Below are 18563 nucleotides of genomic sequence, written 5' to 3' on the forward strand. Positions count from 1 at the left end.
TACTTTTTTCTAGGAGAAAAGTTAGCAAATTTTGCTATTTCTTTCATATTACAGTGCAAAAGGATGAAAAGAAAAAGGCAAATGTTTGCTCACATATGCCTTTTTGCTTTGCATAACCTGGAATGTCTTTTTAATGGCATAATAATCAGTAAGAAACAGTTTGGGATTTCTCAATGAAAAATACTTAGTTCCCTTCTCAGAAGACCCTCATTAATTCTGTAGTAATAAGTAGTGCAAAAATACCTGGCATGATCTAAAGAGAGTTTCAACTAAACACTGAAAATACATATAATAAATCGAGTGAGTCTCAGTCCCTGGGCTAATAATAGAGGGTGAGATTTACCCTCTTATAAAGCTACTGTGGTTATCAGAATAAGATTTTTACCTTAGTACAATTTGTATTGGTAGATCAGTTCGCAGCAGTGATAATGCTCTGGTTTAAATTTGCATTGACATACGCTCTTTTAGCAGCTGAATTTTTGAGCTCGGGTATTGTGGTCATAATGGGCTTTACGGCTTCTGTATCAGCTGTGTTCTAAGATTGAGTGAGCTACCAGATCACAGAATCCTTGGATGGTCAGGGTTGGAAGGGACCTTAAGGATCATCCGGTTCCTTCCACTGCTAAAACACTCTCTGTGGTTCTGTATAAGATGGTTAAAACTGTTGATTACAGTTGGCTTTTTGCTTTTAGATTCAAGCACTTCAGAAAGCCTATGATGAACTTTGCCAGAAAGAGGGGGTTACAGCCTTGCCTTATTTTTTAATCAAGTATCATGACAATTCTGTTGAGATATCTCTACTGAAAAACTGGAATGGTTTCTTCCAAGACCAAGGGGAAAAGGTAATGAGAATTTTGTGTCCTTTTATAACCTAAAAATGTGTAATTTACAAATGGTTTGAAAAATGTTTGAAAAAGCTGTGGCAAACACTTGGCTGAAATCTAGTGTCACAATGTATTAAACATTTGCAAATACATAAAAGATGTGTGTGGGCCCTCTCTGTCCAGCAGTTTGATATTAAAAAGGCCAGATAAGTTGTACTGTGAGCTGAATATCAGTATGGATAGATGAATTCTCATTTAGAGCATTTTTATTTGCAGGTGACAGTTGGAGTTTATGATCCATGTAACTTATCCCAATATCCAGGATGGCCACTGAGAAACTTCCTGATCCTGGCAGCCCACAAATGGTATCTATTTAATTTTTTTTACAAATGGTATCTATTTAATTTTTTTCCCACAAAGATTGTTTATGGTTGGCATCAAATTAGCATTGCTCCCCCACCCCCCCATGGTACTTTACTGGTATCACCCACCTGAGATTTAACTTTCAACATTTTAACTTACCTTTGCATATTAATTCTGTTTTTTACTTCTGACATTCACAAGTTCCTGTTATTCCTAATCCTGATGATCATGCATTTACCTGGAAATGTTTCAGACCCTGCAGTCCCTTATACCTGTTTCAAAAAATGGCACAATATCAAGAATGAGAAGGATCTTGCTTGTGTCGTGGCAGAGTACATCATGTCACTTGATGTGTGCTCTAGTGCTTCAATGCTTTTGATTCCCCTAAATGCTGTTTGTTTGGCAGTGTTGTATAAATGATAGAGGGCAGTCAGTGACATTTCTGTAGAGCTTTCACAACAAGCTAGTCATTTTCACATCCTAAGCAATTGTTTTCTCAATTCCTGATAAGAAAATCAGTGTTCCAGTGCTAACAGAAAATTCTTATTCAGAATCTGCACTGAGACTCTGTGAAATAGTGAAAAAGAAGTCCCTTTCCTATGAAAGAAGTTGCATGCATCTCTCTCTCTCTTTTCTTTTTTAATGGTAGGGGCAGCCTTCTCCAGTCATTTGAAGTGCTCTGCTTCAGAGATAGGACCATGCAAGGGGTGAGAGACATAACACACAGCATTATCTTTGAAATAAAACTTCCAGAGAGAGCCGTTGGCCCAGGTAAGCCATTTAAAAAATTCTTTCAATTGTTTTTTCTCTCTCCTCAATCACTGTGAAGATGGAAAAAATAAATGAATACTAAGTCATTGCTTATGCGGAGGTATTTCAAATGGATTTGAAATGGTTTGAATTTCTGTTAAGTATCTATAAAGGGAATAATTTATTCCTAAAAACACCCCCACCATATTGTAGTAATATTTCCTCCTTCAGTTGTGTTCCTAATTTACAAAAGAAGTAAAGACCTTCCGGTGTCAAATGAAACACAAACTCAGGCCATTAGCAAGTAGTTTCTTGTCAAATTGGTACATGTCCCTCAACTAGAGAAAGTGCATATGCTAGTGAATTTGTGTTGCAAACTTTCTGTACGTGTCTGAAATGGTAGAAGCCTGCTATAGCATGGAATTGTTAGTTCAATCCCGTAGTGATGTAGGCAGATGTATTTTAAAGCAATGAACTTGTAACATTAGAAAATGATCTCAAACTTTATTTATGGATACAGGGCAGCATCACAAAACTCCTCTGCCTCATCCAAGAAGTTGTGAATGCTTTACATTATTTAATTATTATAGAATTATTATACAATTAAATAATTATTATAGAATTAGGGTATATAATTCTATACTGAATTTACAGATGGGGCTTAGGGAACATGAAGATGATTGAACTTGACAAAATTCATGAGGTTCTGAATGCTGATCTTCCTTAGTTTTAAACATAGCAGTGTGTTTGACATTAAACATCCAGAGGCTTGATGAGGAATGATGCCATCTCTCTCCAAGGTTTGAATCAAGCTGGACAAGCAAAAGTAGCACATCAGGCACCTGAGCATAAAGCACTTACCCAAGAAGCAGTGCTCTCAACTGATACAAAGCAGCAAAATATATATTGTAACATATACTAGATGTTAAGATACGGATTATTTACTTACAGGTTCAGAATTTGTGGAATTTTTTTCCAACAGATTTAATCAAAGAACAAAATCTTTTTTTTTTTTCTATCCTGTGATATTAATGTTTCAATTTTTTCTTCTTTCCCCCTTTTTTTTTAAAAAAAAATATGTCAAATTAGATTGTCCAAAAGCTGTTGGATGGGAGAAAAACCAGAAGGGAGGGATGGGTCCAAGGATGGTGAATCTCAGTGAATGCATGGATCCAAAAAGGTTTGTTCATTATCTTTTATATTTCTGTAGTTTTCCTTACTTGGGTTTAAGCCATTAGCAAGTTTAAATGTGAAATGCAAGGACTATCTGTCTCTGTTAGATAATAATCTACAGGAGCACATAAACTGTCTATTATTTTGATAGTCCTATTGGGGAAAAAAGCTTTAATAGAGCAGTGTGCTCTGAATGCAGCAGAAATGTGTGCAGTTTTTGACTCTAGCTCAAAATTTCAAGTGCATTATATTTAAAATGGAGTGGATATAGGTCACAGTGTTACAGGACTGTGTGTTTCATTGAATTCTATAACCTGCAGATTATTAATCAAAATAAGCATGGAGAAAAGTTCAGCCTTTGTCAGAGTGTAACAGGAAAGAGCTTGGGAAACATGACAGTAATTTTTATCATCCTGCACATAACCTAGGGAAAATGGCTTGAAAAGTCTAAGCTATACAGCCTCTTGGCTCATCTGCTTTCACTGACTTTGAAAAACTGCAGGAGCATGGTGATCTAATGATTTAGGTTACCATAGTTCACCTATCAAGGTCAGCCATTTTTGTCTTGCAGTTGTGGCAATTCATAGTTTGTTCATAGACATTAGAGAAGGTTCATATGAGGGCTCTTAATTCTTTTAAGTAAATGTAATGTGACCTTTATTTCTGTGTATGCTCCCTTCTCTTAATTCCCATGGAGACATGTTGGTAATATGCCAAACTTGGCAATTGCAATCTTAAATCCTTGTTAAACAAACAATTTACTGCACACTGCAGATTTCCTTTATGATATATGAAGGAAAGAAACCATGAAGAATCTAAGAACTGTGATGACCTGACTTGAGAGTTCTAACACCCTGTGTTCTGATGAATATAAAAACCTGACACTAGGTTGAGCATGGATTTCCTACCTCCTTTTCCTTCTAAATTTTCCCCATGGAAGCTTGCCCACATTTTTTAGGGGTTAGTGTAGTATTTAACGTTAAGGACAGATGTAACTGAATACAGAAACCAGATAATTTAAAAAACAAACAGAAGTTTATGGACAAATGGTTTGTGTCACTCAGCTTGACAGGAATCTGGGCCAAGGTGCTATTTTATTTTCATGCTTCCATCAATTTTGTCACCAAAATTTGAGTTTTGGATTGTTACATTTTTGAGAAGCCCTTACAAACATGTTCGGATTCCTAAGGAAGTACATGGCTTTAGTAGACTTCTACACCAAGTCCAGGGTGGCCAGCTGGCACACTCCTATGTGCCCTAGCTTGTGAAAGAGAATGTTTTCTTAGCAGAATTTCCTGGTTAATAACCATCTTGTCAAATATCTACAGACTGGTTGGATGGTTTGTTTGCTTTTAAGCTTCTGCTGTCTTTCTACTCGTTTCAGTAGTGATTTACTCTTCTGTTTTAAAGCAGTATAGTCACAGCTTTTATAAGCAAAGTTCATTAGCAGTGTTCAGCCAACACCTTGTTTACAAGGCACCATTTGTGTATTTACATAGAATTGACTTCTGACATCTTCTCTTTGCATGTTTTTCCTGTTTAGCTGATAGCCAGAATGGTTAAACTTTTATGGGTAGGACCCTCATGAACGTACTGCATGTGTCACAAGAACAAGCAGTGTAAAAAGTGCCTTTTCCTCATCTCCTATACATATACCTTATTATTAAGTGGGAGTATGCTTCTGGGACTTTGCTTTTTCATATTACCTATATACTGAATTGTTGAATTCTTTCCTTAAAAAAAAGAAAGTATTGAACTTCTTGAGATGGAATAGAAGTAATTGCTTTGTTGCAGAAAGACAAGAACATTCAGAAGTGTGTTGCTCTTTTTCATGGTATAGGTTAGCAGAATCATCAGTGGATCTGAATTTGAAATTGATGTGCTGGAGGTTGGTGCCTACTCTAGATTTGGAGAAAATTGTGTCTGCCAAGTGTCTGCTGCTAGGAGCTGGTACACTAGGGTGTAGTGTTGCAAGGACCTTGATGGTAAGTCCTGAGTTAAAACTAATCTGCTGTTTCTCATAAATTCTGTATGATTTTGGGGTTTTTTTTGAGCAGCTGCCATGGAACGTAAGAGAAAAGTTGAATTCCTTTGTATTAAAATAGACAAAATTTGTATTAGTCGATACTACTAATTGCAGGGAAGAGGCAAGATCTGTAGCCAATAGAAATAAGTTCTGCTAATATTAGAATAGTAGATAGTAAGAGAACCTTAACAGAATAGTAATCTGTTTTAAATTTACATGAAAAAGATTGAACAAGAAATTCTGGAACAAATTAATGAGCAAATTCACAGTGAAGCACTTGTAAATAACAGCACAGTTACTACTTTTCTATAGGGTTTTGAAGGATTACTGTCAAATAACATATTCATACAGACCAAATTTTCTGTTCTGTTATTTCAGTGCAACAACAAGGTTGCTGCTGTGAGTAGATTCAAAAGCTTTTGTAGCTTGATCTTTCTAGGAAAATTGTCCAAAACTCTTCTCGAGTTCCTGGCATTACTCAAAAGCACATCATACTTATTGTCATTTAAATTACTTTCTTGTTTAGGGCTGGGGAGTCAGGAAGATTACATTTGTGGACAATGCAAAGATCTCTTATTCCAACCCAGTACGACAGCCACTGTATGAGTTCGAAGATTGTCTTAGTGGAGGGAAGGCCAAGGCACTTGCAGCAGCAGACAGACTACAGAAAATCTTCCCAGGAGTGGTAAGATTAGTACTTAAAATGTGTTAACATCTTTGGAAGAGAACCAGTGACTTTAAATGGCTACTCCAAGTTCTAGTAATTAAGCATTATTATGAGTGGAAAAATACCTGTTAGATGTTATTGAGACAATGTTGTAACAGTGGAATATAATCAAGGATCATCTGAGTAATCTTGTAGCTTGCAGATGGTGAAGTAAACTTTTCCCTGTCTGGTATGTCCTAAGGAACTTTCAGTAATGGCAGCTTTTAATGCCGTGCTCTCCCTTTCTGCTCTTAAATGTTGAGTTTAGACCCATTAGTTGTCTATTATGGGAGCAGAAGGTCTCAAGGGCAGTAATAATGGTTGAGATTTCCTTTTATCTTTTACACTCAATATTTGCATTCTTGTTGGAGTTTCTGTTCTGCATTAGAGGTAAATATCTTTAACTTTCAGAAAAGGGAAATGGTTTGTAGCAGCAAAGTACTCCTCTTTTGGGGAGTAATAACTTACTATCAAAATGAAGTAGCTGAAAGGGAACAAGACAAGGTGTTTTAGAATCCTTATGATGAAAGACCCATCAATGGCAGCCTTTGTCCTCCTTGACTCCAGGGTTGTGCATCATATGAACATTAGTCAGTGTGCATGTTCAAGCACACCTGGTTTTCAGTGCTGAAACAAAGTAGATTAAAAAAGCCCTACCTTGTAAATATTTGCAGTTCTCTACATTTCAGTCTTTGTTTGGGGAAAGAATTGATCTGGCCTGCAATTTCTCTATCATGAAGAAAATTTGTTATGTTCATTTGACATACATGTGACAGAAGTAATTCAGTGGTTTATAGCTTGAGGCTTGGAACTGGTAGCTATAGTTGCTCAGCTGGCAAACCGTATCTTAACCACTCAGTGTAGTAAGAATGAGTTATGTATACTTACAGTGCAACTTTGTAAGTAAGAGTTATGAACAGTGGAATATAGATTATGTTGTTGATGATGATCAGTGCTGTGAACAGCTTCACAGAATATCATTTCTAAACAATTTCGGGTTCATTTAGTTTGACCCAAGGATTGTTCTGTGCTTTTGTTCTGTTTTCTTCTGTTGATCTTATGATTGTCATTATTTATTGAAACAGTGTTAGTACTAAGTAGTAATTCAATGAATATTTGAGTATCAGTGATCCCTGGTACATAAAAATACTAAACATTTCACCTTCAGAACTGTATACAAAGAAATCAGAAGAGGCTCTCCAAAAGTTTCTTTAATTGTATTTACCCTTACTGCACTGTAGAGTTTCTGTCACTTGGAAATTATTAGCTATAGAAATACTAAATAGCAGAACAAGTACAGAAAAGAAAGCATCTGTGTGGTATCACCCAGAGCACTAATATGATGTGAACTAGGATTTATCACATGATTTCTTGCTTTTTGAGCCTGAGAAAATGCAAACAGGACTATTAAGAAAGAGTAGTTTTAATTGAAAGAAATAAAAGCTGTTCGTGAAATCCTGCAAGCTTAGTTTTGCATGTGTAAAGATCAGAAATTGGTCTCAGGAGTTCTCTTGTTAGAAACAATCAAGGCAGCAAAAGACCAGGCTGTGCTCTGGAATCTTGAGATTGGGATGAAGCTTAAAACAGTAGTTAGATATAACCTGCAGAAGAGTTTCCAGAGATAAGGGGAACCAGTAACAATGGTTTAGTGAGCCTGTATCAATTAGTGTTAGGGCATTTGGTATACCTAGGAAAAAAAAACAATGTTACTGTTCAATAATAGCATATACAACATGCAACCCCCACTGTGTATAAAGGATTTTTCCTCTACCATACACCTCAAATATTCTGCATCTACTACTGCTCTCTTAGCACAGTGTTATGCATTCTGTTACTTTCTCATGCCATGCATGGGTCACGTCTGATCAGCCTTCAGTGGTACTTAAACTTAGTTTCATAGCTTTGTGCACAAATGAGGAGAAAGCACAGACCCCGTGTACTCTTATGATAGAGTGTTTCTAAAGAATTTTCAGTGAAAGTCATTTCTGCAGTAATCCATGGAGAAGAGGTCTCATGTTTGACCATCAGTAAATATACAGAGAAAGAACATCTTGGCATTAACAACAATTAATGGGGCTTAACAGTAAAAACTGCTTCAGGCAGTTAATATTATGCTGACAGCATGCGAGAGGGGTGAGATTAAGGCAGCAGGCCAAGCGTAGGGACTGACAGTCTCTGATTAGCCTGGGTAAAGTCTTACTGCTTTGGGACCATTTGAACAGTGAAGCTGCTGTAACTGGAAATCCTTATAACCCAGCTGACTTTGCTAGACTTCTCAAACTGCAGCTATGTCTGCACTGCAGACTGCACTACTGCTCCTTACCAAACCCTGTACTCAGCAGTGGAAATGCCTTTGAATAAAATGATCAGTTGTCCTGCATTTTGAACCTGCTTCTTTCTCTTGTACTGAAGAAGTAGCCAAAGCTGTCTCTTGCTGTTTGGAAACCCACACAGTCCTTTAAGCCTCTGGGAATCCAAGCAGCAGTGCTGGTTCTGAAGGTGTTTCTGAGGGTTTGCATTTCTGTGCAATTCACTGGCAGTCTAATTTCCTTACTCTGATTTCAGTGTGAGTAGTATTTTGCACACAGAATGCAGTTTCTCCTAGTTGACTTTGAAATGCTTGGCTGCTTGATGTGAATTCTTCTTTATTGTTTTTAATTTTACATCCTTTCTAGTTGGAAGAGCAATCCTTTGGCAAGGAGCTCTGATTTGTTTCTTTCCACTTCTAAGACTATGATTAGCTGTAGCTTAGAGTTTTACAATAAAAAAGTAGGGAGGACTTGGAAATAGCAGAATTCATGGATTTGCAGCCTTTCACTGCAAGTAGGTAATGCACAGACTAATTTGAGTAGCTGCTGTGGAATTTAACTTTATTGTGTCACTTACATGATCATTTCTTGAAGTATTCAGACAGGGAACTCCAGTGTATTCAGCATTTTATCCTTTGTTCTGTACTGCATTATGGGCACTTTGTGTAGCTGTTTCCAGTGGAACAATTTACTGATGGCAGCATCTTCATTTTCTGTGCACCTACTGCCCATGGCACAAATGCGACCAGGTTCATATATTAAAGCCGTTGAGCAGAGGTACCCTCAAAGTGATGTGAGCCATGGTTTAACCAAAAATGCAGAAAGTGAATAGAAACGTGAATAAAAATGAGAGCGATGGCAGCACCATAAATTGCAGTATCTTGATGTCTGTTTGCTTTAAACAAAAACACTGGAGTTTGGAGCACAGCTTTGGTCAGCTGTCAGTCAAGTCAAAAGCTCATCATCTTTTATGAGTTTGCTCATGTCAACATACAGTCCCTTTTTTAATAGAAACATGATTCTAATACTTTATGGGGTGATAACTAAGTATTTTGGTTTGGGTAATTTAAAATCATTTATTAATATGAAGGTTCTGGTTGTAAAAGTGTACCTCAGCTCCTTTTGGTAGTGAGTGGTGTCTTTTTTTCATGAGACAGTTATTGGAATAAAATGGAAGCCATTAACGTTACTAGATGTGTGTATTCCTGCAGCTACAGACACTGGATAGTTTTGTTCTGAATTCTGGGAAGATGTTAGTATTTTACATACCTTGTTATCATATTTCCATGCAAACGGTGTTCAACTTACTTGTTTACTTGTTATTTTGTGGAACAAAAGTCCCCAACAGTGTCAGTTATACTGATCTGATCAGTCAGCACTTGTTTGCAGTACAGGAGCTTGATAAGTTTATCCATAAATACACTTCTCAAATACAGCATGGATTATGTTTCGTGTTTTTGCCACAGGTTTTTGGAGGAGATGATGACAATGAAGGTAAAACCTCCCCCAGCAATTACCCAGTGTCTGTGCTGCTGACACAGAGCTGTCCACAGTGGGAAACAGTGGAGCTGTCTTGTTAACAGCATACTAGATCACTGTGGGCTTCATGTTCTTCCCCTTGGAGGTGGGAGGAAGGAAAGGGGGGAAAAAAAGATGCATCCTTTGGTATGGTTAGTGCAGACCTTACTCAGATTTATTTCTCCAAGCTGCTCTATGTGTCTGTTTCTCTTTGTCATCAGGGATATTTATGATGTTCAGAATGTATACTTTACCCTTGTGGTTATTGGGCTCACCTGGATTTAGGAGTTGTGCATGTAATTGGTCAATTCAAAAGCACATTCCACCAATCCTCCTTTCCTCTCTTCCCATGTAATTTTATGTGTGGTTCACCTAGCTTTTAAATTTTGGCATTTAAATTCTTAGTTGCTCCCTGCACAGTGAGAAGCAGGGAGACTTTGGCAAGGCCTGTGCTTCTGTGACATACATGAAAGATCCATTATTCTCTTATAGCAGATGGCTGACAGATTGTGTTAACGTATTTCCAAATGAGCGAGTCGATTGGTTTGTATGTGCATTGTGTATGTGCTTATTTGGCTCTTCAGCCATTTTCTGCTCAGTGTGCCTTGACCGAATACAGAGTTAGGAGAAGCATATGTTTCTGCAACAGGAGCAAGCTCTTTCAGCATCTGCATAGTGCAGGCCTCCAGACATCCAAGCACTGGAGTAACAAGTCTCATAAGTGGTTTTCTCCTAAATCAAATTCACATATGGTGGGTCAAATTACATGAAGATAATTCCAGACTGTTGTTGTTCTCATAAACAATTTAAAACAAAGAGGAGAATGTGTGATACTTCTCATCTGTCTCACGGTAATTGAATGAATATGCAATATCAGAAATGTTAACAGGCTGTAGTTTATATTGTGTGTGAAGTGGCTACATAGATTAGTCCAGGACAAAGGTTTTAGGTAAGTTTAATAGCATGATCTTAATAATATGTAAGGTCCTTGCTTTTGTAATTGTAGTGGCGTTTGTGAGCTCTGGGGTTAGGAGCAGTCAGCTATCTCCTTGGGATTTGCCAGACCTAATAAGCCCTTCTGAGAGCCTGGGCTTGTTAATTCAGGCACCAAGCCACCCAAACATGGTTAATCTGCTCTCATGGCCCAGGTTAGTGTGTTTACATTGAGCTGCTCTGTTCTGGATAAATAGATCTGAGAGCGACGCTTCCGCAGAAACTTTAGCACTGTGCTTTAATGCACAGCACTGATCTGGAGGTGTGAAGAATAAATGTACCATTCTGCCAAACACCAGTTTAGTCTGTACTCCCCAGTTTTGTATGGAACATTACAATAATTCTGTTCAGTCCCAAGGTTATGTTTTTAATGTGATGTTTTCTGTCTGTCTCTGTCTAGATTTCAGAAGGCTACAACATGAGCATCCCTATGCCCGGCCACCCAGTGAATTTTTCTGAAGTAACAATGGCACAGGCTCGGAAGGATGTGGCTAAACTTGAAGAGCTTATTGATGCTCATGATGTTGTTTTCCTACTAATGGACACTAGAGAGAGTCGATGGCTTCCTGCTGTCATTGCAGCCAGCAAGAGGAAGGTATTGTACTATACCTTGCTAATATCCTTGTCAATGTGTTTTAACTCGTACATATCAACTGGCTGTGCCTACCTAAAAGAACTTAATGGGGTATTAAAATATTTGGTCAATCTTTTGTGATTGTGCTGAATGTTTTTCTTGTTTTCTGTAGCCTCAGAGACTCTGTAGATGACAAAAAGAGAGTGTTGGAAAAGAGAAAATAGAAACTTTTGTATTGCAGAATGATACGGGTTGCAAGAGACCTCTGGAGGAGATACGGTCCTATTCCCTGTTCAAAATAGGGCCAATTTACAGCATGTTGCCTAGGGTCTTGTCTAGTCAGTGTCTTTTGAGCATCTCTGAGGGTACATGTTTCACAGTAATATTAAGAGAAATATTTTCATAGTAAGAGAATCATACTAAGGAGGTCTAAAGACATTAATGGTTGACTGATAGGGGATGTAAGTTGTAGAAACTTATGTGAAACCATGTTTTCAAGTTAGATCCCAAAAATGTAAAATGGGAAAGCAAATTCTGAACTTTCAAAGTATGCTAACACCTTTCCTGGTTCAAAGTTAACTGTTGGTTTTTTCTCATTACTTTATTGGAAATCAGTGTTGTGCTGAGCCAATGCATCGAAACTCTGGCCATGACTCTTGCCCAGGTAGTGTTGAATGCTTCGTACTTCAGAAGTTGTATTCTCATGTTGCAAACAAAGAAAAATGGAGAGAGCTACAGCACATCAAATTGAGATTGTGAATTCTTATATTAAAAGAAGTGTGTAAAGCTTTATGGCTCATACCCTGTGTAGGAGATCGGTGAGACTGTATGCATAAATGCTTCTGTAGTCAAAATGTTTAAAAGACCTTTTGTGGTCATTACATAGACCTGGTCATATGAACCAGATTGAGAAATAAAGCTTAAGATGAACAAAACTTTTCCAGGAGAGTAACAAAAACATATGGGAGATTTTGGGGCTTTTTTCCCTTGTTCTGCAGATCTTACTGAGGATTAGATATGAATAACAGAGCCTTGACTTCTGTGTGAATGCTGTTCTTGAAGACAGCGTGGCGTCCAGACTTTTCCTGTGAAAAGAATGTTGTGAATCACACAGGATTCTGGAGGCATCATCTTTCTTCGAACGAATGCAGTGTTGACAATATTCTTATGCTGAAGTATCCAAATAAATTATCCTGATCACTTAATTCCCTTGCTACCAGGGTCTAGATCTTAGCAAAACGCCTCAAGTAATCCTGATATTTCTTAATTGGAGTTGTGCAGTTTCATGTTTGCTCAGTTAAAATAGCATAAAATCAGAAAATGCAAGTATTAAGCTTTTAACATGTTGACTTAACCACAGTGCACATCCTGTGTTTTGGGACAGAAATGTAATGGTGTCCATGGCAATTTATTAAGTTATGAACTTAATATGAGAGTAAAAGACAACCTACACGTGACAGCTGGTCAGTGTTGTTACTAGATCTTTGCATTTCCTGACTTCTCTGATATTTCAGCTATGGCAACTATCATTTCCTAATAGTTGTTAGCTGGTTGTGGTTTCTTTTGCTTGTGTTTATTTCCAAAACGGTCATACAGTGGAAAGGGGAGGGAATGCAGATTTGTGGTATTTGCAAACTAGTTTTGCCTTAAACATTCCCAGTATGCTCCCCTTTCTCATGAAGTTTATGTACAGATGAACTTAATTAAATTTCCTCTTACAGTCCTTTCAGACCCAAACTGTTCTATGATTCTACGGTTCTACTTTAGGGCAGAGGAAAGAATAGACTACAAGGTTGAAAATGACTATCCAGAAATTATTTGAGATGCCAAGAATGATGATGAAACTCACAGGCTTACTTGTCAACATGGCTAATTCTTGACAGCTTCCCTCAGATTCCCTCTTTTCAAGAACTCCTGGCTGTAAGAATGAAAAATGACAAACTTGCTGGGCTAGAATTTCCATTCAAAGTATCTGCATACGAAGCAGTATCATACCTTCCTTCATGTTGGAACATCACTAATATGTAATTGATTTTGTGTTTTCCTGTATTTAAAGCCTTGCCTGTATACATAATTTAAGTTTAAATCTTAGTTAAAATCTCTTAGTGTAAGTACTGGTTCATGATGTTATGGTCAGAAACTTCAGATTACTCTAAGCACTTGTCACAAACTGCAGAGAAAGGGAGAAATGACAGTGTAATTGTTCACTGCAGCTGCTTCTGCTGCCCATGTGACTAGACAGATGCCTGTGAAGACCGTAAGTAATCATTAATCGCTTTCCTCACTGAGCAGAGGTTTTCTGGGATAACAGACTTGGATTTCATTGCTTTGTCACGCAGGAGTGTTTAATCAGTTATAGTTCAGATTACAGTGAACTGAAAAGACTACATATAGAGTTGTTATTGATAGCCACTGTTGTACTTAAATGCCACCTAGAATATCTGAGCACTTAAGAGAATCATGTAAGTGATGATACAGAATATGCAGCACCTTGAAAATAAATTCTGACCTGGAATTGGAAGAGGTTTTTTCCAATAATGATATTAATCATTATATGAACATTTGGCCAAATTTGAATATATGGATGTTAGCAGCTTCAGTAGTTTCCCTGAGACACTGGGTGTGAGTTGATTTGAACCCCGCTTCAGATGTAAACCGTGCATAGGTTTGTGTAACAATTAGGAGAAGTTGTTGGTTTGTATCGTTTCCCTGACAGACACAGTCCTTCTAAATGCTTGACAGATGGAATTTTGCACCTCTTGGCCAATCTGTTGGTCATGGCTAGGGTGGTAGCTAGGCACCTAAGAGGTTGTTCAACCATCTACAGCACGTGGGTTTTTTTTTGATGTTTACAGTGAAGAAAATGTCGAGGCCTTTTTTCCCTCCCCATTTTAGCTCACTTAAAATCTGTTCTCTTTCTTTTCGTTTGCAGTTGGTCATCAATGCAGCATTGGGATTTGACACATTTGTTGTTATGAGACACGGACTAAAGAAACCAAAACAGTCAGAACCTGGTGATGCATGTTTCAACAACACCGCTGGTTCTTCCGATCTGTTGGGGTCATCACTCTTTTCAAATATCCCTGGCTATAAACTGGGCTGCTACTTCTGCAATGATGTTGTGGCACCAGGGGATGTGAGTAGAACCGTATGCAAATGGTGATTATATATCTCTCTTGTTGTGACTTGGGTTTTTTTTATCACCTTTAAAGGCTTTGGTGTATGTTGATGTACACAGGATTAAGAAATAGCTCATCTTTTATTTGGAAGATCAAAGGCACATAACTAAAGGTGTTTTGTGTAGCAGGGTGGCTGGTTACTTTTGAGTTACTTTTTTCTCTCCTTTAGAGCTGTCTGTCTTTGTAGTCCACCAGGGATCGGACATTGGACCAGCAGTGCACAGTCAGTCGGCCTGGGTTAGCCATGGTAGCTGGAGCGCTTGCAGTAGAATTAATGGTCTCTGTTTTGCAGCATCCAGAAGGGTGAGTCCTTTCCTATTGGTGTTCAAAAGGTGTTCTCTGAGAAATAACATCTATTTAATAAACCTCTTTTGGGAGAAGGAGGAAGTACATATGGAGTAGAACAATTCTGTAAGGTGTAATGTTGCCTGCAAGTCATTGTATCTGCTGTATTAGTGTAACTTAGCAGTGTTTGGGAGGACTGATTCATCAAATTTTAAGTTCTTATCTTGGAAATTGGTAGTTTTCTCTAAGTTTAAAAATAGGAAAGTTCTGTAACTGTTTCAAAAGAAGAAAGTATTCCTGTAGGTGGATCTTGGCATTCCTTTGCTCAAGAGAGTGTTTGAGTGTAATGAGGAGCTACCCAAACTCCGCATGTCACTCCGAAGGGCTTCAAGATAATCCTAATATTGTGAAATTTTATTTAAAATTAAGTGGGTGTGATACAGAAATTACTCTGAAATTGTGCAACCTGAAATTTAGGCTTGTTTTCTGTCTTTAAAAATCTGAAAAAGAAAGGTGAGTTAGGAATTGGTTATGAGTATGTTACAAGTGTCTGAGACTAAGTCTGAAAGGGGGTTTTATATTCCCGTGCTGAATCTTAGTTACTATGAAACAGACTTTCCAGATAGGTTCCTTTCCAGATTCTAAACTGTAAGCTGTAAAAAAATGTCTTGAAGCTTACTGGAAATTCTGGCTGAGTATGTTGTCTTGTTCTAATTTTCCTTCTTGGATTTCTGGCAGTGGTTATGCTGTGGCCAGCAGTAGTGATGATAGAATGAATGAGCCGCCTACTTCTCTTGGACTTGTTCCTCATCAGGTAAATAATCTGAGAGTAAATCCTTTTGTTTAAAAGCTGGGAACTGATATATAGCAAACATCACAGATTTTGCCTCCTTAACAGAAACATACTGTATGCTGCTTCCATTCCCCAAAGGACTGACTTTCCATATTCATTACAAAATATAGATACAAAAAAGAAATCAATCAATCAATCACACAGGGTAGTTGTGTTCCTGTTGTTGTCTCTCTTATCTGTGGGCACACAATTCCTGCTGCCTACTTAGCAGGAATTAGTTTGGAGCGGGCAGCATGTGAATAAAGCAGCCTCATGCTTGTCTGTTCCTCCTCAGAACTGACAATATATACATCTCCAGGTTACTTTTGCTCACTTTTTAAATCCCCTCTGACTGAAAAAAAACAAAAATGAACTCCAGCCAGGTCGCAATTATTACAGTTGTCCAAAATACTCACTATTTCTTTTGCTATACAGCAGCCTATATTCTTCTACTCAAGCCAAACTCTAGTTACAAATATGGTAAGGATACAGTTTTTCAAATTGCTGGATAGACTTGGGTTTATTTGTTACATTGGTACAGGCCTTCAAAAAACTGCCTGCTCATCTTATCCCTGTAATCCTGTCTCCTGTGATGCTATCGGTCAAAGTATTTTGTGCATCTTTCTTTGTGTGGCTGAGTGACTCTGCTTGGATGGTGCCATTGTATAAATAAGTAATTTGTTGGTTTCTCTGTGATATTTTTATATTCCATTGGTTTTGTAGTGTTGGGGTTGGTTTTATTTTTGCACTAAGAATAAATCCCGATTCAGAAAAAGATAAAGCTACCAGTATGTTTTCTTTGCAACATCCAGGTAATCACAGGCTCTGGTCTACATAAAATTAGTCTAATTGTGTTTATAATGTTATGTAGTAACTAGTGTTTACACAAAGCTCATCTGATGCAGTGGGGTCCCCCTGGGTTTTCTCGCTCTCCAGTAATTCTGGAGTGTCTCCAGTTCTTTCTTAGGTGTGTGTCTCGATCCCCTGCAAGTTTTTCTTCTTGTTACTGTGGGCATTGTCAGCTGCAGGATTGGCTGGGAATATCCAGTTCTTGAGTAGCTTGTTGAGATACCCTCAGTGTGAGGCTTTTGTCCTTGTTGGCACTCACAGTTTGCTCACCTGGAAGATTCTTGACTCTTCCCATCTTTGTTACTCATTGATAACTTTAGTAACGACTGACGGGTTACTTAGTTATAGTAAAAAGTGAACTCCCTTATCCTATAGGTTTATCTGTTATTTATTACTTATCTCTTTATTATTCGTTAAAATGCTAACGCTGCTGTGAGCCAGGCCCAACCTTTGCCAACTGCTGCAGCGTATCTGAGGGAGATTTTTTTGACCTTTCATAATAGGAAGAAAAAGCCAGCTCTAAATCTTGTTCATTTGCTTTGTTTCAAAATGGTGACTGTGCTCCAGACCTATGTAAAACAGATCTGTAATCTGAACTTTCTCTTAAAAAGTGATAGTGAAGAAGTTACTCCCCACCCCCCCCCCCCCCAAACTAGAAATATTACATTAGCTAGGAATATTTTTAGTTAAAAAAAAATCTCAGTAGAAACAACAACAAAAAAACCCCAATAACTTTAGAGTTTACTGTTTCTACTGAAAAAATAATGATCTCATCATCAGGACGTACCTGAACTCTGAGAATGTTAACTGTCCAGTCAGGCCTGTCTGGTTTGTTTTATACCCCCATAATATTCTACCTGCATTACTATTCTGGTTTGGGCTATGCTTTACAATATGATCCATATCAAATATGTATTTTAATCAGAAAACTTTTCATAGAAGAATGACTCCTGTCAAGCCTGTCTCCATTTTCACATATACATTTAGTGACTCTTATCAATATCTTCTCTTTTAGATATTCTTAAGACAAATATGGATGAAAATAGATATTTTTCTTTTTCAAATACTGTGAGACCTAATCCTTTTATAAAAGGGTTAGATGTCACAGTTTTGCTGGTTTCTCCTAGGAATCACTGCTGTGTTTAACTTTACACCATGGCTTTTGATTTTGATTGAACTTTGCAATCAGAAAAGTCAAACTCCAGGTGGTGCTGTGCCTCTATTAATGTTTAAATAACATCGCATTTAGCTAGTTGGGCCATTGTTTGTATCCAGAAAAACAGCAATATATGTTGAGTATAACTTGACTGCAGGAGTTACTTGAAGTCACTGTCAGAACAGCATTACCCCTGTTATAGATGTCCCTGTTGAAAGATGTCTGTTGAAAGTATGTCTCCAGTTCATGTCAAATTTTGGACATGTTTTTTATGGTGGTAAAAAGATTGTAATTTGTTTCATCTTCCAGATCCGTGGTTTTTTATCAAGGTTTGATAATGTTCTTCCTGTCAGCCTGGCCTTTGATAAGTGCACAGCCTGTTCAACAAAAGTAAGTCTGAGCTTGCACTTTATTTATACGTATACTGAATGGTGTTGCTCTAGGTCAGTCATAGGGTGCTGAGGACTACTTTGTATTTGACATTTTCTCCTCCTTAAGGCTTGGAATATGTGTTCTCACTTCAGCTGAAGTTCTTTTGCCCTCATACCCTTCTCTTTTAGCTGTCTTCTGAATTTCTTTGGTATCACCTATTAGCATGCTATATCCACATAATAATTAGTCAGCTGAAGAAAGCAAGCAGAGCTTAGGACCAGCACATTTTGAGAAGTGTATCACATAAATACAATCAATATCTTGTAGCTTTGTAGGAAGGAATGAAATCAGTATCATTTCTAGTTGGTTAAGAAAAGATGTCTGTTGTCCAGTGTATAAATATATCCTTTTTCGTACCATTACAAATATGTGAAGTTATATAAATTTCTGGTTTATGAGACAAGCACATAAAGAGCACTTCAGAAAAATAAATTACTTCCATAACATTTCTTTATTGAAAAGCCTGTTTCATTTTGACGCTAGTGTTGACAGTCCTGAGTCACCTAATAGCTTTACAGCTGTTGCCTGGATCTGAGCTGTCCTGCCAGAACACTGGGGACTTGGAGACCCATAGCCCACTAATGGGTCTGTGTG

The 18563-nt window shown here is 37.8% G+C and overlaps 1 protein-coding gene across 3 annotated transcripts in view; it reads left to right on the forward strand.

Annotated features, from left to right (window-relative positions):
• ATG7 (autophagy related 7) overlaps window positions 1–18563 on the forward strand; it is a 91000-nt gene that overhangs the window by 7628 nt on the left and 64809 nt on the right. For 2 of the 3 annotated variants that reach the window (XM_062620253.1, XM_062620245.1), the window contains exons 7-17: window positions 693–842; window positions 1101–1189; window positions 1837–1958; window positions 3027–3117; window positions 4951–5095; window positions 5663–5821; window positions 11063–11257; window positions 14169–14372; window positions 14603–14718; window positions 15439–15514; window positions 17847–17927. In XM_062620253.1, coding sequence (XP_062476237.1) covers window positions 693–842; window positions 1101–1189; window positions 1837–1958; window positions 3027–3117; window positions 4951–5095; window positions 5663–5821; window positions 11063–11257; window positions 14169–14372; window positions 14603–14718; window positions 15439–15514; window positions 17847–17927 — 1428 coding nt within the window. Of the gene's footprint in view, window positions 1–692; window positions 843–1100; window positions 1190–1836; window positions 1959–3026; window positions 3118–4950; window positions 5096–5662; window positions 5822–11062; window positions 11258–14168; window positions 14396–14602; window positions 14719–15438; window positions 15515–17846; window positions 17928–18563 lie in introns of those variants that run through there. The other variant, XR_009965162.1, reaches the window with a different exon arrangement.

Source organism: Pezoporus occidentalis, unplaced genomic scaffold, assembly GCF_034315485.1.
Source record: "Pezoporus occidentalis ecotype Australia unplaced genomic scaffold, CSIRO_AGI_Poc_V1 ctg106, whole genome shotgun sequence".
Lineage (NCBI taxonomy): Eukaryota > Metazoa > Chordata > Aves > Psittaciformes > Psittacidae > Pezoporus > Pezoporus occidentalis.